This window comes from Gopherus evgoodei, chromosome 15 (assembly GCF_007399415.2).
Source record: "Gopherus evgoodei ecotype Sinaloan lineage chromosome 15, rGopEvg1_v1.p, whole genome shotgun sequence".
NCBI lineage: Eukaryota > Metazoa > Chordata > Testudines > Testudinidae > Gopherus > Gopherus evgoodei.
The window spans coordinates 15682900-15705605 of record NC_044336.1 but is presented as its reverse complement, the minus strand read 5'-3'; the positions used below and the strand labels follow the sequence as shown (position 1 = coordinate 15705605).

General features: G+C 46.6%; 3 protein-coding genes across 17 annotated transcripts in view; 2 read left to right on the top strand and 1 right to left on the bottom strand.

The window, feature by feature from the left end:
* LOC115635490 (polycystin-1-like) overlaps positions 1–1794 on the top strand; it is a 53597-nt gene extending 51803 nt beyond the window's left edge. For all 5 annotated transcript variants that reach the window (XM_030534337.1, XM_030534338.1, XM_030534341.1 and 2 more), the window contains one exon: positions 510–1794. In XM_030534337.1, coding sequence (XP_030390197.1) covers positions 510–1220 — 711 coding nt within the window. In that variant the 3' untranslated portion in view covers positions 1221–1794. The remainder of the gene's footprint in view (positions 1–509) is intronic.
* Positions 1795–1879: 85 nt separating this feature from the next.
* NAT9 (N-acetyltransferase 9 (putative)) lies at positions 1880–9353 on the bottom strand. 6 transcript variants are annotated; one of them, XR_003996599.1, is made up of 8 exons: positions 9288–9353; positions 8594–8680; positions 7677–7786; positions 6260–6400; positions 5877–5936; positions 5551–5645; positions 3695–5446; positions 1880–2838 (listed from the first exon to the last, which is right to left on the bottom strand). XR_003996599.1 is itself a non-coding variant. In XM_030534342.1 (7 exons), exons 2-7 carry the CDS (start codon positions 8668–8670, stop codon positions 5300–5302), a joined length of 630 nt encoding a protein of 209 aa, XP_030390202.1. In that variant the 5' UTR covers positions 8671–8680; positions 9288–9353; the 3' UTR covers positions 1880–5299. The 6 variants fall into 6 exon arrangements, 4 of the variants coding, with proteins under 4 accessions (XP_030390202.1, XP_030390203.1, XP_030390204.1 ...); XR_003996600.1 differs by having other exon boundaries at positions 3945–5446; XM_030534342.1 differs by having other exon boundaries at positions 1880–5446.
* A 135-nt stretch (positions 9354–9488) lies between these two features.
* Positions 9489–22706, top strand: part of TMEM104 (transmembrane protein 104) — a 65825-nt gene continuing 52607 nt past the window's right edge. The window contains exons 1-5 of one of the 6 annotated variants that reach the window (XM_030533869.1): positions 9489–9561; positions 11741–11847; positions 15678–15799; positions 20969–21050; positions 22096–22195. In XM_030533869.1, coding sequence (XP_030389729.1) covers positions 11803–11847; positions 15678–15799; positions 20969–21050; positions 22096–22195 — 349 coding nt within the window. In that variant the 5' untranslated portion in view covers positions 9489–9561; positions 11741–11802. Of the gene's footprint in view, positions 9562–10128; positions 10147–10186; positions 10346–11740; positions 11848–15677; positions 15800–20968; positions 21051–22095; positions 22196–22706 lie in introns of those variants that run through there. The other 5 variants (XM_030533870.1, XM_030533868.1, XM_030533867.1 and 2 more) reach the window with 5 other exon arrangements.

Here is a 22706-nt window from a genome sequence, read left to right as displayed (position 1 = left end):
GAAAGCCAGTCCAACTTTATAAGAAAGCTCTGTTCATAAATGTTTAATGGAAGTTATAAGCATGTTAGAAAGATAAGTAGTATGTTTGCAGTGTTGTAGCCAGGTTGGTCCCAGAATATTAGAGACAAGATGGGTGAGGTAGCATCTTAGATTGGTGAAAGAGACAAGGGGACCTGAAGAAGAGCTCTGTGCACCCCAAAAGCTTGTCTCTCTCACCAGCAGAAGTTGGTCGATATTACCTCCCCCACGTTGTCTCTCTAGTATGTGAACAGATGGCTGCAAGCAACCTGTTGGACTTAACGATTTAAACCAAATTTTAAACCATCCATTAACCCTTCCTAAACCATTATAAATGGAACCTTAATACAAAGTGTGATGGAAACACCTATAATTTACACTGCAGAAAAGAGTGCACTGTTGTGGCTCATGGGCCCTCTTACCCCACCGAAGGTAGCAGCACTGGGCTCTAGGATTCTCAGGGGATTTCCTCTTTTTTCCTTGTCACTCAGTTCCGCCACAAAGTAAAGTTTGAAGGGATGGACTCCCTGATTTCACGCTCCTCCGGGAACTCCAAACGCTCCTGCCTCCTATCTGCTGGCACCATCTTCCGCTGTGCCAGCTCCACCATCTCCTCCAGCTCAGAGGAGCTAGCCCTTTCGGAGAGCCCTGTCCCGGAGCAGTACAATGTACAGTTTTACTTGGACCGTCTACCCTCTGCAGTCAATAACCTTCTGGACCAGTTTGACCGGGTCATTAGAGTCATGGAGGATGTATGCCAGCTGGAGAGTGGTCTGGAACAGGCTCAGAAAAGAATTAATGACAACAAGAAGGGACAGAAGAGCCTGCAGGGGGAGAAGGTGACACTACCTAAGCAGCTAGAGCTACCAAGGACTTACAGCACCTTCTCGGAGTCTGCCCTGCTCAGACTGAGGGCCCACAGGGCCAAGGTCTCTAACTGCAATGCCACTGATGGGCACAAGCTGGTCCAGCAGCCTCCAGCAGATGGGATACCTCACCCAGTGGGCGGGTGCACATCCTGGCTAGTTGGCCCTCCAATATCAACTGATCTCTGCCAAAGGCGTAGCCAGGCACCAGGCGTTTCGTGCAAGTGGAGACCAAAGAGTGAGGAGGAGCAGGGCTGTCTGTGCCATGAAGTTCCTCAGAGGCAGATCCCTTTAAAGAGAAGAGCATGGCAAACAGAAGGTGCTGGGAACATATAATGAGACAAAGGTAGAAATCAGGTCATAGAGGGCAGGTCGGACTCCCATCCCAGCCCTAGAGATGGAGGCCTCTCAATTTCCAAAGAGTGTTTCACTCACAGCATCTGCCCTGCTGGGCAAAGGCTGTCCTTGTGAAGGACAACTCTTTGCATTAGCTGTCCTCCACCCTGCTCCAGCACAGTGCACCAGAATGCCATTGTTCCCAACTCCTCCGGGAGTTCGACAGTGGACATGTGACCCCAGTTGCTGGGGCAGAGCTGAATCCCAGCAAAATCAGTACATGGCGGTGCTCCCATTAGAAGTGACCATAAGAGCTGCGAGAGAAATGATGGCTGATAATACAATACGTCCGTCCCTTTCACAGTATTAGTGCTGACTGCCTCCCCCCTTCACAGAAACGGGCTAATAGAAAGGCAGGTGGAGCAACCTCCCCTGAAGCAGCTCTCCCCATACTGCTGCTGAGATTCCCCCAGACTGAGACCTTGTCAGTTGCTTCCCAGCCCTTTGGAACACTCTCCTGAATGGGCTGAAACAAAGGCAGGTGCAGAAGCTACCCCTTGACTAATTCCATCCTGGGGCTAAACTCCTGGATGATTTTTTGTATAGTATTAAAGGATGTATGGAAAATGAGTTGATTTGAATTAATCACTAACACCAGCTGTTGTACACACACATTATAGACACATAAACATGCAATGTATTTAACAAACTAAATTAAAAGATTATAAAGGCAGGAATGGTTGAATGCATTGGTCTGTCCATGCAGCTGTTTTTATGTCAGCTACTTGCACCTGGCTGTCACATTTCCTGTATTTATTGCCAAGTGCCCATTCGTTCCCTTTATGAACTGTGTCCTGTGCGCTCCCCCGTCTGTTCCTCCTGTAGACACTGAAGCATGGCCACTGAAGTGGTTTTGCCATGTCTGCTGTTCCTGTTTTTTCCAGAGTCGCTTTGAGGTCTTCTCTATCCTCGCTCAACGCCTTTATCTAGGAATCAGAATTTCCTACCCCAACCGACCCACTGCCCGAGCTAACTTTCTTGGTGTGACACATCATAGCAGTGTTGATACAAAGAACCATGATCCCGCATCCTTCATTGATTTATAGGCCTTGCAGTTTGGGTCCCATCACCTAGCAGCCGTATGTTTAGGGATGGCTGTTGTGTACCTCTTAGATGAAGCCCAGCAGGAAGCTGAAATGGAAGATCTCCAACCATCTGAGTTCCCCGTTGACTGTAAACTGCATCTGTCCCTCATCCCCCATTACGTTTCTGCAGCTCTGTTTCCAGTGGGGTGAAAGCACTTGCTTGGGCAGGAGAGGATGTCATCAGAGTTTATCTCTTTGCTCATAACTCTGACTTGGATATGACTTTGTGAAGGGTTGCAGGGCTCCAGGAGTCAGCAGGGGAAGTTCATGTTTCATGTCACATCCTTCAGTCAGGGAAAGGGGCTGGGCCTCATTAGTGCTTCTAGAGAGGGTGAGGTACTGGTAAGGGAACCCAGCTACTGGCAGCCACACAGATGCATTAGTCTTTTGCGTTCTCAACCCCTCAATCCAGCAAGAAGTGAGGACTGAACTACTCAAACACAGGGCAGCAGGTATCTTCAGGACCTTAACACCTGTGAGCAGGAGGAAAGAATTTTCAGTGACACACATACCAAACCGCAGGCCATTCTCTCCCTCCCTGTCTGGCACCATTTCAGGCCCAGCACAAGGAACAGTTGTAAGGTAGAGGGCAGGGTGCAGGGGTACGTTGTTTATATGCACCCCCAATGGGTCTTTGGGAACAGCAGATTGTCCCCTGGTTTTGTCCACTATGGAGCCTGTTTAATTTTAATAATGCCCCTGACACAGATACTGGCTCCATTTATAGGGACATGGGTTACTTATTTCCATTAGAATGTAATGTTTTACTTCAACTAGCTTCCAGACCCTGAGTACAGGCCTTAGCTCACTTCAATATCACAGAGGAGGAACAAAATTAGCACCATTCTAAGTCTTTCCCTCCATGCAATGTAATAAAAGTAGGGGTTTTCCCCCCACTACATTTCTACAACAATGTCCAGCAGCCCCAGGCCTCTTTTCAGAAAGTCAAATAATGGAGGAAGGCTGCTAGCAATGCTTACCCTCAAGGACACCACCTCAAAGTATGAGGCACTTTTTTTCCCCCCCATCCATCTTATCAGAGCACAGTAAGCACAGGTTCCAGGCTCAGCCCTGAGCTGCCTTTGAGAATGAGACTATTTTTCCAAGACTGCTTGTCCCACTTCGAAAAGCAGTTTTATACGAAGGGCGAAACCCATTATCACTTCTGATGGGGCAAGGAGGGGTGGTCAGAAACCATCCTTTCCATTTCATAAAAAGCTGAGGCTTCAAAATTTGTTTTTGTTCTAATGCAGAAGAGAACTGAGACCTTTCAAAAAAAGCATGAAAAAACACCACCTCCTGTCCCTCCACAGTGATTAGAGCATTTACCTGGGATATGGGAGACCCAAGTTTGAGGCCCTGCTCTCATTGATCCATTCTAGAGGGGTGTCTGTTCTTCACCAGAAATTCCATCCTGGAGCTGACAAACCTTGCCAACTCCAGTTTTATCAGAAGTGACGTTGCCACAAAAAGTTCTGGTTTCAACAAACTGGCATTTTTAAATGAAAAACCATTTCGCTGAAAAATTCCCAACTCCAGTGGTGACTACTACAGTATCAGAATGCATGTTCTTATTCACCTGAGCACAAATCCTGGTTTGGACACTTAAGAGGTGTCAACACCACCTTGCAGCAGTCAGTTCCACAGGTTTTATTTATTGCTCGCTTAAAGGCTGGGTTCCAGGTTAGCCATTCTCCGGTTGTCTTGTAATGTAGATGGTTTCAAATAAGCATAGTAGCAGATCAGCTGCTTTATTCTTTACATCCTCTGTGCAATTTAATTTCCTCACTCACCTTTCTATGGATTCCCCGACACAGCAATGGCCCTTTTTCAGTACCTGTACCAAGCAGCACTGAGACAGGCATTTCTACCCATCCAAAATCATCCTCTGAAGTCTGATGCACAGAGGTAATTTAGTACTCTGATTCCATCCTCTTTGATTGCCTTCATTTTATATGCTGGCAGTTTAGCACATTAGTTCCTAATCTTTTAGAAATGTTGTAGGTTACCATTGCTGGCTCAAGGGAAGTCAGCCAGGTGTCCCTTATGAAGTACCCACAACTCAAATTCACTTCAGTGGGAGAGGAGAGCACTCAACCCCTCTCACATCTTAGTTGTCCCGGCCTCTCCTATTAAGCTGTGCTCACACTAACCAAGAGCTGTGACAAGCTATACAACAGGTTTGAGCATGCACAGGTGGATGGTGGGGCAGCTGCCAATGGTGGCACCCCAGGACTAAGCCCAGAGGCCAGGAGGGGAAAGCCCGGTGCCTGCAGTACCTGGAATAGTAACAACTTGTCTAGCAGATCCATGGACAGCCCCACTGGTTTAAGTCTTATGTACTTTATTATTTTTTTAAAATCTTGTAACCACGACTTTACCAGCCAAGGATGGCAACTGAGCTACTTTGCGTACCAGATCATGTTGTCACATTGTACGTGTCAGTTTGTGTGACAAAGCAGGCTAAAGTCTCCTGTGGTTCAGACTTCATTTGTGACACTAGGAACTCTGCTAAGGATGGTGGGGTTGTAGCTAGGAACCCAATCTACCCTGCTCATCCACAGACTGACAGCATTGCCCTGGAGGTGTAGACAGTCCTTTCCTAGAACAGGGCAGAGGGAGCTTTGTGGCTAAAAGGGCCATTCCCAGCCAACTTGTACTTCTATGCTTAATCTGTTAGCATCGGTTCATCCATGCCAGCTTCCAGGCACTAATTCAGAGGAATGCTGCTGTAGATGCTCTGTCGCGATTGCAGTGGAAGATCAGCATTTCACAGGTTGTACCCCAGGTATGTGGAGTAATAACAAAACAGTTTGTTGTTTGAGTCACTCTTGGGACCAAGGTGTTTTCCATACTTGCACTCAGTAATGCTGTCAAACCCTTCCTCCCTGGAGACTTAGCAGGGGTGTGGACTGCCTGCCTCTGGAAGAGGTGTCAGGTCTCAGAGGCACAGGTCTGTAGGTTCAACACATTATAATTTTTCTCCTCCACGTGGTTAGTTTGCTCCAGGAGCCACTGTCTCTGCTGCTCATTCACATCCAGTTTCAATGTCACCTCCTGGAAGACCCTGTTCACGGCAACCTATATACAAGGTAAGAGAACAACGCAGGTCGATCTCAGGCATTAGCTAAATGCTGCTTCAAAAGAGGAGAATTCCATCTCTCCCAAACAGGCTGGCACCTCACCTCCTTAAAATGAAGCTTTTTGAACATGGAGATACTAGCTTCATTTTCCTGTCCGACCTTAGCCTCAAATTTGGTAATTCCCAGCTTTGTTACTCCTACAGGAGAAGCGAGAAAGAGAGATAAGAACCCCTGGCTGCACACATGTATCTCCATAACGTTGCATTATGTCATAGCTGAAGACTGGCAAAGATTCCCATGCTCCTTAAATACGTAAGCTGGTATATATCCTCCACCCTCTTCACATATGCAGAGCAGCCAATGGGAGCCCATGTGCCTGTGTCTCCCCAACACATCACTTCCATCCTCCCACATTTAGCCATCCTTACCATAAAACATCATGATCAAAGTTGTCTCCTTGCCAAACCCTTGGCCACGGCAGTTGGGCTCTAAAAGGGACAAGAACAGATGTTGGTGTCTGTCTATATAACACAAACCCTGTAACTCAGTCATGTGCTGGACTAGCAAAAAGCAGGTTGCAGATGAGGACTGAATTGTACTGGTAGAGCTCTGAGCGCAGGAAGCTTGTATGTTATCTGCCTACTTTCCATCTAGCTGTAACCAATGCTACCACTGTCAGATGAGGAGAGTCGTCAGAATCCCCCTGAACCTATTTGCATGAAGGTGCTTTCATACCTAACAGCTATTGCAAGGCAGAGGGTGGCATTATGGTGACAATGGTGTCAGCAGCCTGAGGCTGTGTTTAATGTACCTGCAATCATGACTTCAATCTCTCCCACTGTTGGATCCTCCATATCTGTGAGGAACAGGTTCACGTCCCCCACCATGCAGTCCTCCTCGGTACCTGTGTGCCCAGACCACCTCTCAGTGTCCAGTACAATAAATGTGCATTCTGGGAAAAATGAGACAGCAGCAGAACTTACAGGGTACGTTTAAGAATCATTCACGAATTACTGAAGTATGACAGTGGGAAGAGAAGCAACATCCTGCACGTATTAATTGCCTGTATGAACCAGTAACCAGGGCTCCTAGGCCAGAGAGGCATGCTTGCCATGATTGCCAATATCAGCAGCACCCTGGAAAATCTATGCTAGTTTCAGTTTGCATGGACCCAGGGCTCACAGATACTTTAACTTGATGCAATATATAAAATTAATGTGGATTCGCTTTCCCCATTTCATCACCTTTTACAGTAAATTGATGCAAAGAACCTTGAATGTGAACATAAGAGACTGAAGCAACCTGTTGAGTCACCCAGTCTATCCCTTGGCTCCTTCAGTATGTCTTCCCATGCTGTCACCACTGACCAAGACAAGGGTTAACCTCAGGTATGTCTCACCCTCAGTGTCTTGCGACTATATATTTGTACTAGATTTTATGGGCAGTCACTCACCCAACCTTTAATAGAACCAGGCAAACAATCCAGCCAATGAATCCAAACCTTGTCATTATAAATTGTCAGATTCCATGGGGAGAACTCAACCCCTCCCTCACCTGTTTACAAGGATTGCATTCTCAGATCTCTGCTCTTTACAGAAGTTGACTGGATTGCTGCTGCTCAAGTGATATTAAGAACTTAAATTCTTGTTATTAACAGCTGGATAAAGCAAACCTTCAGCAGCCCCTGAGTTCCTCCAATCCTTTGAATAAGTGTGTGCATACACAAGAGCCATATGTATTCACTGCCCAAAAACTTAATTAAGGTTGAAATACGTTTGACCAGTGGTACCTCATACCTTCCAGAATATCAAATGGACCTATACTTTAACTCTGCATTTACTGGTTTTCAGAGGTTCAGGTGATGACAGACAGATCCAACAATGTTGGTTACATAATTTTTAAGGGAGGGAGGGTTATATCCTGAGAACCTATTCCTTAAATGACCCCAAATTTGAACCACTAACCCTACTCCCCACCCCCCGAGACATCCATTTTCAAGACAATTTGATTAAGCACGTGGATTTTAGAGTATTTAGAAGAAACTTGGAAATTTAACAGTAAGCTAGTCTCACTCTTAACTCTAGGGGGGGGCTACTGCCCTGCTATAATGGCTCACACCCCTTACAGTACAAGCTTGCAGAATCACACCTGCCAGAAACTCCTAAAAACAGTGAGGCAGAAGTGCTCACTACACCTTCCCACTTTTGCAGAACATTCAAATGCCTCACTATCTGCATCCTCCTGCCAGCTGCGTTGCATCTCATACTCCTGCTCCAGGCTCAATGGCTCGGATGCGGTCAGTCGCTGTAGCTCCTCCGATTTCATCCACTCATGGTACCTGATGGAGAGTGCCACAAACAGAATGCAGACTTATTTAGAACATCACCTGTTGTGTTCCACTGAAACCTTTAAGGGTCAAACTGTTCCCCTACCATGAACCTATTCAGGAGACTACAAACTCCTATAAATGCCCCACTGGCCAGGGGCTGCAAGGCTCACTTAACTTCCTGAAATAACACAGGAATCAGTACACAATCTCCTTCAGGCACACAAATGAAGGGACTAGTACAGGTGTGCGAGACACCTCACCTTGAGTCTGTTTTGCACTGAGAGTGCAATCATCCAAGTCTGCAGTTCACACACTCATGGCTTAACATTTAAATTCTTCAAAGACCAGTTCAGTTTTCATGAGTTGAAATTTCACTTTCATGAGCGATTGGGAAAAGGTTATAGCGAGCACTGAAACAGCAGCATATCCGATGGCTGTTTGGTGGCCAACGTGAAATGAACTAGTGGGTCCAGCCCACTTCTAACCGGACAAGTATCCACATGGAAAAATCGACATCACCACTGACATTTGCTGTACATGTTTGATGACAGTCTCAGCAGAGGGATCAAGGACAGTGAGCTGCCCTCTCACACCTCGAGGTGGTAGCTACAGAGCAGAATGAAGCAATAGGGGCAAGCCAACATAGGCAAAGCCATACTGCTGCTGCTTGTGCTGTGCCACTTACACAGACAAAGAGATCATTTCAGGCCCCAGGGCTGGTAAGCCAGAGACTTCCATGAGCACTAAATTTCCTTAAAAAATTAAGTTGAATTTTAAAAATTGAAACAGATGTCAGAGAGGGTGTAAGCGACATACCGGGATACATGAGCAGAAGTGTATGGTACCAGGGTCACCTTCTTCCCCTGTAAGACTGTGTTCTGGTTAATCTTCATAGTCCTCAACCTGAAAGAGAGACAGAAAGTCACTTACTCAAGTTTTTTAAGATGCCTGGGGAAAAGTACACCATCAACAGCGGTTCCTTGAACCTGAGTAACTACAGGGAATTTCATTGTCTCATAGAGAGACCCTTTTAAATAATGGGCTCTAACTTTCTTTTCTTTTTTTACACTTCCTTACAACTCCCCCCCCCCACACACACACACACATTTTTCTGCTCCCCTAATGGGTTTTATCCTGGTCTTTTCAGCAAGCAGACACTGGCTAAGTGCCTGCTCTAAGAGGCGAGCTGTGAAACTGACTAGACACGATGTGCGGCAGAAGCAAAACAATGAGAAAATGCAAGAGACGAGCCCCCCACCACAACCGTCCCCAGTCCCACGGGTCAGCACACCCCACCCCACCCCCGTCACATCCAAGCCGCGGGGGACACCGCTCCAGCCGCAGGAGGGGAGGCGGAAGGAAACGGGCAGCCTCCAGCCCCCGGTGGGGTGGCGATGGGGGGCGCTCAGCCCCAGGTGGGGGCAAAGGGGGGCGCCCAGCGCGGGGGGGATCTAGCCCTAGCAGGGAACGGGGTCTCCCCAGCCCATGGGGTCCCGGAGCTACAAGGCACCTCTTGTCACCGTCCGACCCGCTGCTCTGGGTGCTTCACCTCGTGCGCATGCGCAGAAAGTACTCCGCTTCCAGACTACGGGTGCCACCAAGTCGAGTGCGGCCGGACGGCTCGCGCTCCCGCACGTGATCCAACGCATCCAATCGGCGGAGCAGGGGCCTCGTTACGCATGCGGAAGGCCTTGCCGCTGCGCGGTGATTCCGCGCATGCTCTGTACGTTCCACAGTATGAGGGCGGTGTCTGGGGCTTGCCGGCTGGGTCCTTGGGAGCGCAGGTGCGGGCGGAGCTGGGTGCCTGTGGGGCGGGGACGTGGTGTGGAGAGGGGCTGAGAGATGGGGCTCTGGGTGACATGAGGCTCGGGCAGTGTGGGGGCTCTGGGGTGGGAGGTGGGGGGCTCGGACAGCGGGATGGGAGGTGGGGGGCTCGGGCAGTGTGGGGGCTCTGGGATGGGAGGTGGGGGGCTCGGGCAGCGTGGGGGCTCTGGGGTGGGAGGTGAGGGGCTCGGACAGCGGGGTGGGAAGTGGGGGGCTCGGGCAGTGTGGCGGCTCTGGGGTGGGAGGTGGGGGGCTCGGACAGCGGGGTGGGAAGTGGGGGGCTCGGGCAGTGTGGCGGCTCTGGGGTGGGAGGTGGGGGGCTCGGACAGCGGGGTGGGAAGTGGGGGGCTCGGGCATGTGGGAGCTCTGGGGTGGGAGGTGGGGGGCTCGGACAGTGGGTGGGAGGTGGGGGGGGTTGGGCAGTATGGGGGCTGGGGTGGGAGCTGGGACTCGGGCAGTGGGGTGAGAGTTGGGGAGTTGGGCAGTGTGGGGGCTTTGGGTGGGAGGTGGGGGGCTCAGGCATTGTGAGGCCTCTGGTGTGCGAGGTGGGTAATTGGGTATTGTGGGGGCTCTGGGGTGGGAGGGCTCGTGTGAAGTGCTGGAGGGTTGGGGGTGGGATATAAGGGGTGGGGGAGTCTCTCTTGGTGAAATGGGGTGTGTCTGCTGGGTGGATGTTTGTCAGTGGGATGTTTCTCTTTCATCTTCCCCCCCTCCCGGGTTGTATGTTGGCCAAGGGAGTAGAAGGTATCTCCAAATCAGTCTGTGTCACATGGGTTTTCTCTTTGCGTTCTCTCCTTGTTCTCACCTCTATTTTATTGTCACTGGGTGTTTGAGGAGAGTCTGCCTTAGAGTTGCACATTTTTCTAGGATGAGATGTCTGCTGGCATGATAATTCTGGGTTTGGCTCTGTAGCAGTCTTGCTTGGTTTTGATATGTCTTAGGCTTTGCTGTAGTGTTTTTAGCATCACTGTCTTGGGTCGGGTTGTTTGCTCCATTGAACTGGAGATTAATATTGTCACTTCCAGAACAGGATCGTTATCTAGGAGTGAGTTATATTTGTTAGCTGATCTTAGTTTTTCATCCTCTACTGCTCTGCTGTAGGGGAAGGAGGGAATGTTTACTGTTGTGATTGAGGTGGTCCCAGAAGTTGAATATTCTTCTGTGCATGGGCTAGGAGGAAGTTTGTACTGATAATTTGTGCCAGCTGGCATAGTTGGTTGTTAAGACAAGACCCAGATCTTTTCTCCTATATAGTAGGATGAGTTTGATTAAGTTCTCAAGTAACTGGAGTAGTGATTTTGTTGCAAAATTGTAATTATTTAATGGCTTATAAATTCTTCAGAGGGTTTTTTTTTTTCCAAATGCTTTTATAGCTGTTGAGAAGTCTCCAAATACTTTTATTTTGGAGGCCTGGGTATATATAATTCAGTGTATCCTAGTTCTACATTCAGAATATTGACTAGCTGTTTTTTGGAAAGTATATGGAGAGAGATTGGGGTTGTTGGGTGTTTTTTATTGTAGCAATCTGCAGATTATCTCGTGATGGCAGTATATTTCTAAAGCATATTGATTATTATTTGGGTGATAGTATGGTTAGATCATCCTTTATAGTACCACTGTTTTCCTACTGAGTGGGTTAATGGAAATCCCAGGTTTGCTGGCCGTTTCAGTAAGGTTGGTACATTCCATAAGAGCTGCCATTGTAAGTCAGACAGATAGTCCATCTAGCCTAGTATCCTGTCTCCAACAGTTGCCCATAGCAGAGCTTCACAGGGAGTGTACGGAACAGGACAATTATGGAATGATCCGCTCCTGTCTTGCACCGACGGCTTCTTGCAGTTGGTAACTGGTAGATATCTGATGTGTAGGGAGAAAGAGTAGGGCTATATGATAACATTTGTGTGCTTCATCAAAGCAGTAAAGAATTGTGAATGCAGGTGTCAGGACAGTGTGTTGGAGGAAGGGGCATCTGGAGATGTGCCCATATCCCAGAGCACGACAGAGTCCTTAACTGCAATTCTGCTCAAATCTTCCTCTGTTTACAGTAATGAGTTGCCCATTGTTGTCCATCGGTCTTTCAGTGGCATCATGAGCAGCTGCTGATAATGATAACCAGTCTTGGACATGTTGTCTCTTTAGGCCAGGCGCAGCAGAGACAGAAGATACCTGCTTCTCCGTTCCAGGCCCCTCTATCCTCCAGCATGGTGGGTGGCATTACCGACACAGGGGAGCTGTACTCTCCTTACGTGAGTATTACCATTGGGATGCACCACTGCTGCTTGTTCAGTATCTTCTCCTCACAACCCTGCTTACTCTCAGGGTATGTTGTTACTTATCTTCCTCGTTCCCAGTGAACAAGGTAATCAATGTCAAAATTGCAAGGAATGCTAGAAGATATTAGGATAAGGGCAGTAGAACATGTTTATCTTGTTGCCCAAGGGATCTTGGTTTGAATTACCACAACAAGGGACACTTGGGAGTTTGCAAGTATCTAGTATCAGAGGGGTAGCTGTGTTAGTCTGGATCTGTAAAAGCAGCAAAGAATCCTGTGGCACCTTATAGACTAACAGACGTTTTGGAGCATGAGCTTTCGTGGGTGAATACCCACTTCTTCAGATGCATGTAATAGACATTTCCAGGGGCAGGTATATATATGCTAGCAAGCAAGCTAGAGATAATGAGGTCAGTTCAATCAGGGAGGATGAGGCCCTGTTCTAGCAGTTGAGGTGTGAAAACCAAGAGAGGAGAAACTGGTTCTGTAATTGGCAAGCCATTCACAGTCTTTGTTCAATCCTGAGCCGATGGTGTCAAATTTGCAGATGAACTGAAGCTCAGCAGTTTCTCTTTGGAATCTGGTCCTGAAGTTTTTTTGCTGCAGGATGGCCACCTTAAGGTCTGCTATAGTGTGGCCAGGGAGGTTGAAGTGCTTTCCTACAGGTTTTTGTATATTGCCATTCCTAATGTCTGATTTGTGTCCATGGACTAGTGACCATTTTAAGATCACATAGTTCATGAACCCACAATGCTAGCAATTAGTTCTATATACCACTGGAAATGCTGGTTTTTATATCTAATGGAGTCACTATCCCATATTACTTCCCCAGAGCTTCATTTCTGACGTGATCTTAGTGGTTATCTAAAGGCCCATTAAAGATAGAATAAATGCTTTCCACCACCTGAGATCCAGGAATCTCAACTTTCAAATGCTAAAAACATTAATCTTGAGTCTAGGAACCCTCAGCAGCTGAGAGTAGAATTGGGCATTATGCTCATAAGAAAATTGGCAGCTAAAAGCAGGTGAAGGGAGCAGGGCAGCAACACAGTAATGAGAAAAACATTTAAAATGCTTTTTAAAGCATTTGATGTTTAATTACAGTTTTTTCATAATTTTTGTTAAGTCTTGTGCTTTTGTATAGTCTTGTAGTCTTAAGCATTTTCATGTCCAAGAGATTCCAGTTGACTCAGTTAGGTGGAGAAAATTTTATATGAGAGAAGATAAAGAAGCCACTTTTTTTAACTTGAACTACAAATGGCACTAATAGCATGAACTTCTCAGACATTGCTAGCATAGGGAATTACAATGCTTTTCTTGCAATTATTGACATTTTTTCTTAGTCAACGTTTATAACATTCACTAATAAAGTAGTTGTCAAGCTCACTGTCAAGGTCTAGTATTTTGTGACTTGCCAAGAGCAGAAACACTTAGGTCCTGAAAGCTTTAGTACTGGTTCACCAATGTTGAGAAGAAAATCTACTCTCTTCTTAATGGGTTTTCATTTCCTCATTTTAAATAAATTTTCAGTACTGACATTGGCAAAGTCATCTTTTGAGTAGTAAGCCAACCCAATTTTATCTTTGCCATTGAGGGGCAATAGGGAACCCTGGGATGTTGTTTTTAGTTGCTTTTCTGACTACATGCAGAGTTCAAAATGTTAGTGTTGCAGAAATCTCCTGGAGTCTGAGCTCTAGGGAACTGTAGCTGTCTCATTTCCTCTGAGGATGCAGGGTTCTCACTGCCCCAGAGTCTGAGGACAGTAACATGATGCCAGTCTTGGCATTTGTTCAACCAAAGCCAAGAAAAATCACGTGGGTTTCTGTTCAAGAGTCCTTCATTGCAAAGTGAGTCAGGGGATGTATACAGGAAATGACAGGCTCTTGTCACTCAGTTGACAGACTTTCTGCAAACCAGGAAGGCTCCATTTTAGTCCTTTGGGGGACCAGCTGATGTTCATGCTTGAACAGTGAAAAGATGTAGTGTCTCGTGAGTGTAATAGAAAAGGCTTGGCGTTGTGTTTTGTATGATGTCTCCAAGCTTGGCTCCTATGATCTCTGGCCACCCCAAGCAGTACATGTGGATTTCTCCCTCATTTACACAAAAATTCTCATATGATCTTACAAGGAAGTGGGGAGACTCTCGGGGTATGTCCCATACCATGTTTGCATTAAGAATGGGAGGGCAGAGTCCCCTCCCTTTGCTCAGTCTTCATCTTCCTCCTTTAGCACAGCAGGTAGGATCTGTTTCTTTTCCACCACTTGCATTATGGTGACCCTAAGCACTACATGTGATTGAAGTGGGAACAGTTTAGAACAGAAACAGGAAATGGGATAGGCCAGTCCTTGTGCAGTGGAAGGGAGTAGGCTGTGGAAGAATTGCCCACCATTTCTATGATCCCTGCTCAGTGCCTTAGAGGAAGAAGGCAGAACTCAGTCATGTAGCATAGAGGAAAATTATTTCCTAGCCTCCAATCTGGCAGTCACTTTGACCAGTTTTCAGCTCTCTGGGCTTGTCTACATTAAACCAGTGCAAATCCCTGTGTGAACACCCTTACATTGATTTAAAACTGACTATGGCTATATCTGCATCTACATAAGCCAGGTTAAATCAATTGAAGGGTGTCCACACGCAGAGTTACACCATTTTAACTAAATCAGTTTAAAATTGCGTCGTTAGTTAAACCAGTACAACTTTGTGTTTAGATTGGGCCTCAGATGCACGTTGTACCTTAAAACTGCTTGTGATAAAGGACGTGCTTGACTCTGAGGAAACATGAGTGGGCCACATCATGACACAATCCACTCTTTTGTTGCAAAGGGCCCCTCTCTCTCTGGGCTTCCAAGCACAAAGATGCTGAGTGAGTGAATTATGTGCACCAAGCTGAGGGCTTCCAACCACAAGTATTGTCCAGTAGTATAGGTCACATGATGCTTGGAGGCCAGTCTCCTTTGGTCAGCAGATCTGGTTTTGCTGGCTCAGCCATACTTTACCAAAAATGGTGGTAGGATAATGGAAGTTGAAAGTGTCTAGTGCTTTAGGCTATTTCAGCTCCAGACTTTTGGTTTCAGGTTAAACACTGACTTCACTATGGCAGTGTGTTTGTAGTGGTGGGGCCTCTTGCAGTCATGCTCGTCAGTAAGGATTTAATCCCTAGAGCCTATGAGACTTGTATGTAACCCCACAGTCTCAGTGCCTGACTGCCCAGGGTGGCTGGAAGGTGCCTTCTCTCCCTAGCTGTTGACTGGTTATCCAGCCAGTAAATTCCTATTTCCTTTCATTTAAAAAATATAATGAAATGAATTTCATGCTTCATGAAAATCAGGTTGGATCGTTCTGTCCTCAGCTAGGCATAGTGCAGGCAGGAGTACAAAATTCTACCGTACAACTCTATCCATGCATCCCATTCCTTACCCATAGCAAGTCCTGCATGTATGGACCTGGGGCCCTCCTCAGAGGAGATTGTGGTATTAAATTGTCGTAATGTGGGGTGATTGTGATGTAGTCCAATGGAATCTTTAGGAGACTTTTTTTTTAACATTCCATAAATTGCAAACGGAACCAATTTGGAGGGCGAATCAATCCTGACTAGTGCTGTGCTGTGCTAGTGCACTAATCCACTGCACGACCTTTCTGGCTCTGAGTGTTCCCCTCCATCTGAATTTACTTTTATCTTGTGCCTATCCTTCCTAGACATGCGCACACATCACATTCCCCACACACAACCTGCCATGTCAGCGAGTTATCTTAGCTGATCCCCAGGGCAGCTGCAGACTTTAACGCTGATTATCTGGATGATTGCAGGTCGGCCTGGTTTACATGTTCAACCTTATCGTTGGTACGGGAGCCCTAACCATGCCGAAGGCCTTTGCCACCGCTGGCTGGCTCGTCAGCCTCATTCTCATAATGTTCCTGGGCTTCATGAGGTAGGTTTTTGGTCTCTCTCTTTTCCTGTTTCAGCATGCTGGGAGCGTGGCATGGTTTTATTCCAAGGGCTACATGTAAGAAATTGGGGGCAACACGCTGGTGAGAAGCCTAACCGCTCTGCCACCCAGCTGCTGGGATTTCACAATTGTGCTGCACCTGGATCCTGTTTAGAGGCTGTATCTTTAATATCAACTTTCTGGCTAATAGATGTCTGCAACGTTGAGCTACATCTCCTCTAGGTGGTGGAAGAGAGAGGAATTTGTCTCCACTGCCCACTCTAGAGCCTTCTGGCTGCTGCATGGCAGAGGGTCTTCATAGAGTTTAAGGCCAGAAGAGACCACCAGATCATCTATTCTGACCTCGTGTGTATCACTGGCCACCAATGCCACCCAGCACTCACATTCTAAACCCAGCAACTCAAATTCGACCAAATCATTACAGTCCATGGGAGACTAGTTTATTATGTGCTACAGGCAGAGACTAGGAGAGACTGAGGTGCACTAGTGCCCAACCTTCCCCTCCAGCAGGAAAACTATGACCCTGGCAAGTGGCACACACTGCAGAGGAAGGTGAAAAACCTCCAAGCTCACTGCCAATCTGACTTGGGGGAAAATACCTTCCGAGCCACACATACAGCGATCAGTTAGACCGGAGCATTTGAGCAGGACCCAGCCAGCCAACTACCTGAGAGAGAGAATGCTCCATGTCACGTCAGAGCTCTGGCCCACTACACCCAATCTCCCATCTCCAGCCATGGCCATCCCTGAGGCTTCCAGAATATATTGGGCAGGGAAATCCCCTCCAGACCCCTGCAGGTGGCCAGCTGAAACCCTGAAGCGTGAGCTTCACTACTGTACCCTTCCACCAGCCTCTGTTTTGGGGGTTGTCCTCCTCCCCCAGGGATAACTCCAGTGCTTGTCTCTTTGCTAGTGAATCTTTCCCAATCAGCAGCAGCATCACAAAGTTGTTGTGATTCCTGCCAAATTCACTTCTGCTGACTGCATTTTGAATGGTGGCCGTGAAACTGACCTGTCATGTCCATTTTACTTTGGCTCCTGGCAGGGTTCTGAGCAAGGAGCACTGGAGCTCTGTCTGCCTGCAGATTCGGGGAGGCAACTCTGCACTGACTTACATTTGGAAGGTTAACTTCACAGTCTTTGTCATCCATGCTTAACACGGAAGGCTACTTAGTCACCACAGACAAATGGAATTTTCAAATTTTGCTCTGCGTCTGCAGAATCAGCATGCTCTAGCTTTAGAACTGAACTGAATCTGGACTGGATTGACTCAGGTTATAAATTCCTGAGTCCATCACTTCTGTGTATGGACCATAACCTTTTAGGTATGTTGCACTGAGAAGACATTAGAATAATCAAAAGATCACCTGGGTCCTTCAAACCCATCTACCCCATGGTTCTTGGGCACAAGGAATTTAAGCAGATGCCTGAGTAGAGTTGCAGAGGAGCGCAGTTTGGTAGTGATTACACAATCTGCGAGTTGCTGAATCTCCCATCTGCTACCAGGAGGAAGTAACTTCCTGTAAAACTGTGCCTACCTCATTCCTCCCCTTCACCAGTCTGGGATCTTGGAAACTCTGAGGCTGACTTGAAGCTGACCAGACTTCGGGTATGGCTACACTTGCAGCTGTACAGCGCTGGGAGTTAAACCTGTCTTCGTACAGCTGAGTAGGGAAAACGCTGCAGTCTGTCCACAGCTACTGTTGTGGCCACATTTGCAACATCTGCAGCAGCATTGGGAGTGGTGCATTATGGGCAGCTATCGCAGCATTCAAGTGGCTGCAGCGTGCTTTTCAAAAGAGGGGGTGGGGTAGAGTGTGACAGGGAGCATGGGGGAGAGAGAGTGGATGTTTGGCGCCGACACTGTGTCAGCACCCTGCCTTGCAAGTTTCAACCTCCTCCCCCACCCCTCTCTCACTCACTGAAAGCAAACAGCAGCTGTTTTTTTCCTCACAGACCAGATATGCAGCCGCTCGGAAATGGACCCACCCCCCTCCTGCCCACCGCGCTGCTTCTCTCCTCAAGCCCTGTCCCTCCCTCTCTCCTCAAGCAAACACTAGCTGTGGGCATTCCAAAGGGAGCCCACCTGCCTCTGCTCATTCTCAGCAAACAGGAGCTGTGTTTGTTTTTTTTGATAAGCAGCTCCTGGAGCCCGGAGTTCACAACAAAACAAAGAGCAGAACCTTCACTTAAAAGGATTATGGGAAGCTTCCGGAGGTCAGTCACAGCGTACTAAGATTATTTCCTGTTTGCACTGGCACAGCAGCGATAACTCTTTATTCCTCTCGAGGAGGTGGAGTACAAGCAGCGCTGTAGCCACGGAGATACAGCGCTGTATGTGCCTTGCCAGTGTGGACGGGGAGTGAGTTACAGCGCTATAAAGCCACCAACAGTGCTATAACTCTCAAGTGTAGCCAAGGCCTTCAGCTTGGTTTCCGCTGCACTGGTGCAACAGTTGCAGCACAGGAGGTGGAGCTAAGGGCTGTTGCTATAGTTGAATGATCCATACATTCAACCTGGAGTCTTCAATAGTTGATGGTATCATCTTTCTGATGAGATGTAAAGCCTTGTCTGGATCACTGGTGCTCATGAAAGGTCCCCTCTCACTTTTGTAAGAGTATTGGGATGTTAATCCTGATGTCCTGGCCAAATTCTGTTATGGGTAACTCCATTTGCCAATCTAAATTCCTTCTGCAGTTTTGATTAGATACAACTTTTTCCTGTCCTGCGCTGTTTGGCTATTAAACAGAATCCATGTTTCACTGCATTGCCATGGTGAATGAAGTTACCTTTGTAAACTCCAGGTGTGTTGAGGCTTAATATTTGTAAAGTGCAATAAGTCTGAGAAAGAAAGGCTCTATAAAAGTCTGGATAATTATTATTGACAGATATAAACCCCGGAAGTATAAGTGACTATTGGATTCAGATGCAATCCGTTTTTAAAAACCTTATTTCCAAAGCATGAAGCCCATGTGCAGAGCTCCCTATCATCTGCTTTGGTTCTTCCTCAGTTTATATCTTAGTGCCAGCAGAGGGTGCAAATTTTGCTGGCTGGTCCATGATGCTCTTGTGCCAACCTTGAAATGTCGCCCACTGGTGCTAAGTGCTTTGTGAGCCTATTTCCCCTGTTGCTTTCATTCCTGCATTTGCTCTTCTGACTCCCTAATAACCTCTAGAGAACCTTCAGTGCAGTGAGAGCCTACATGGGCAATCATTGTGTGGAGCCCAGGAAGCGGCTGCAATACTTTTTATCCTCGCAAACCTAATTTCTCATTTGAACTTGATAAATGAATTCAGTCCATGAAGCAGTAAGAAACTGTGTTTGAGCCTTAAATAAGATTGATTTTAGTTTTACTTAAAAGGGCAGTAGAGGGGAAAGAAACCTTAAAATGGTCATTTAGCAGAGACAATGACAATCCATTCCTGAAAGCAGCAAAGCAGATTGTAATGGTGAACTGGGACCTCGATGGGTGAGTAATTCTAGCCATCTCCTTGGCATTGGGTTAAAAAAAGTTCCCTCTCGTTATTTAACTCTTTCTGCAGTCACTGGCAAAATTGGTGGTGTATGTCCTATGATTTGCTTGCTGCTCTGAAATCTGCAACAATAATAAACCATTGCCCTTCAGTAACACCTTCCTTCTAAGGGTCTCTCAGTGTTTTACAGCCACCAAAAGATTAAGCCTCACAATGGTACTGTGAGAAAAGGAATTATGTATTATTCACACTTTACAGATGGGAGAAACTGACTTGGGATTACAAACCCTACCATGTGATACTCCGTCTTCCTCTAAGAAGCCTGCCCCCATTGTAGTGGGGTAGCATGTAACCTGTGGGCCATACCCATACCGAAGATATAGGCAAATGCCTGCTCCATTTATGCAAATTAGTTGCAGGCTTCGTGCTCCTGACAAATTTCCAGTGCATTTTTGGTTAGTCAAAGTTTGATCACCTCTGACATTAATCTTAGAAATAAAAGGCTCATTTTATTTACTGATATTTGCACCTAACTGTGGTTTTATTTTGCTGTTTTAACACGTTTTTACACAAGCATTTTGGGTGAGACTGATGGGCCTGCCAGGCCCCCAGATGGTTAAACAAAAGTACTTACAAACAACAAAAGAGATCGTCTCCTGGATGTGATAATATACCATGAAGCAACCACAACTGTCTCTGGGTTTTTAGTGTACAAAAGAAAAAACATACTCTTGCCTGTTTCTATTCTTGCGAAACAGGAATAAGGAAGTACTCTTATGAATATTTTACATCCATATGGTACCTTACATCCCAAATTGCATCATACTGTGTGCCTACACAGCACAACTGAAAGGCAACCATCTCTGGGTTGAAGGACAGCAGCAAGCTGAGGTAGAACTCATACAAAAAGAGGAAGAGGAGAATGCTGGTGAAGGGTGCTGGGACAAACCTCTACTCTTACAAAACATACTAGGGGATCTTTAGTAGCTACATGTAACAGACAGGACTCTGGTTTAGAAGGTCTTACCCTAAAGACCCTTCACACAGTGAACTACACAATACTTCATTTATCTGAGTCGGAAAGGTGAAGAACTGGGTCAGCCCTGCCAGGATTCAATCCTGCCTGTGGATCGAAGGAGTCCAAAAATTCCAAACTTTGATGTTTAGGGCTCTGTGCCATTGTTTTCACTACTGCATGAGAACATCTAGGTTACGAGGTTAGAGTTGTTAAACTCTGTCTCAGTCCAGCTTTTAGCAGAACAGCATCGCAATTGACACCCGTGGGGCAATCTCATCAGAGTCCCAGGGCTGAATGGGCCATGGAGACGCTTGCTTCTAAATATAGTCCCATGTACTAGTGGGACAGTGCAGAATCTTGCTTTGCCAGTGTCTGCATTGTTCTCTGTTCCATACAAAAGATGCTTCATTTCCCAGAGCTGTCACTCCAGCATCTCTCCAACACTAACTTCACATAAGAAATGGAAGATTCCCCAAACCTTAGAAAATCTCCTCTGCACTTCTTCATTCTTTACTCGGCTACAGCTTGGAGGCTACAGCATGTACCAGAGCTGTAGAGAGCCTGTTGCCCTCGGAAAGCCCAGTCAAAGTAATTTGCAGTGATCTATTCTGCTGTCCTTGCTAGCCATTAGTAATTGCTAAATTTAATTTCCCTTCTAGTTACATGACTACAACATTTGTGATGGAAGCCATGGCCGCTGCTAACGCCCGGCTGCGTTGGAAGAGAATGGAAAAGCACAAGGTTTGTGTCATGGCCTTCTTATTTTCCAATCTCTATCATTCTTCAGTCCCTAAGGGTTCTCCTCAGATTACTGTGCTGGCTCTGCCTCGCCTCATTAGTAAGTCTAATAAAGGAATAAATTTCCAATGTACTTAACGTCTTCATATAAAATACGGTTGTTCTCTGTGGTATTGCTCATAAAACCCAGGATTTTCTTTTCTTGCTTTAAAAATCCCCAACCCTGCTCATATGTCTCCCAATTTCATACTACTGGTCTTGGCCTGAGATGCTCTTTAGAGGAGTTGGGGAGAGCAATCCATCATTCAAAGTGCGTTAAGATCTATAAATTATGTGAGATCCAGCTGCTGCAGGCCGTCGTTGATCCAGCTGGAATGCTCTTATCAGTCATTGGGGTTGTATTCTAGGGACTCCTGCTGGGCATTTTCTCTGGCCTCTGTCCTGACTGTAGAATTTACTCCTCCTCTGGATTTGTCAGCTCCTGGGTTTAGTGGCCTTCATGACGCAGTACAAGGCATAATTTTTTGGTCAGACTTTAAGCGCGATCAGTAGGTGGGGTGGAATTGTGGAGTGGGTTTTCCTGCTCTGCCTAGTTAGGGAAATCCAAAGGTTTGGGTTTTTTAAGAAAACGTAATCTGGTGCCCACACTGTGAGTCTGAATACCAAATCTACAAACTCATTGCATCAAGCTTGCTAGTGCCTTTATGATTTTACTGAATGGACTTTTTCCTCTTGTGTATATGTCCTGCCCAGAAAGAGAGTAGCTCACTTTGTCATTAACCTCATAATGCCCTGCCAGTGTTGTCCTCCATCCCCAGAGTGCCCTCCCTACGTTCCAAGACCAGGAAATATGGTTCCCTGCCATCTCCCCATGTGCTCACCGGTCCGTACCTTCCAGTCCCCCTCTCTTTAGCTATGAGCAAATGGAAGTGAGGCTTTTTCATTGGGTTGTTTCAACCTCCTTGTACCGTTGCCACAAGCTGTGCATTGGGTAGCAGACATCTCAGAGCAGAACCTGGGCAGTTGCACTCATTTTCCTACCTTCTAGGAAGACGACGATGAAGATTCTTCCTCTGGGGTCTCTGATAGTGATGTTCTCCTCCCAGATGGCTATGCACAATCAGAGACGCGGCCTATCCTGTCAGTTCGTAAGTATCCAGCTTTTGGTGCCATTTGCTCTCTAATAGGGAAGCAAAGGCCTCTCCCACTTCTGTGGGAACCAAACCCTTTACAACTGCCCTCCTGTAAGTGGAGTAAGACTCTTCTCCTCCACCTTTCACCCTGAGGGCTAGTCTACACTTGAAAGTTAATTTGGATCAAGATAGGGTGTGAATTTAAAGCACCATAACCATTCCTGAACAACTCCATGAAAATGGATTAAGCTAAACAGGAACAAGGCATTCTTACTCTAGAATAAGAGTGTCCACTCATGGAGTTATTCAAGAACAGTTATTTTGGAATAGACAGGCCCTTAGTGACAGGTGAGTTCCACATCCCACGAGCTCTCTTCTAATTCATGCCATTATGGCTTTCAAGATGGACTAGTGGATGAAGCTAGTTTTACTCTGTTGCTTCCAAACAGAAGAAGCTTTTTCTTTCCCCGTTTACCTAGAACAATTCCATCTGGTCACCGAGGCATAAATGTCTTGCTTTGGAAAC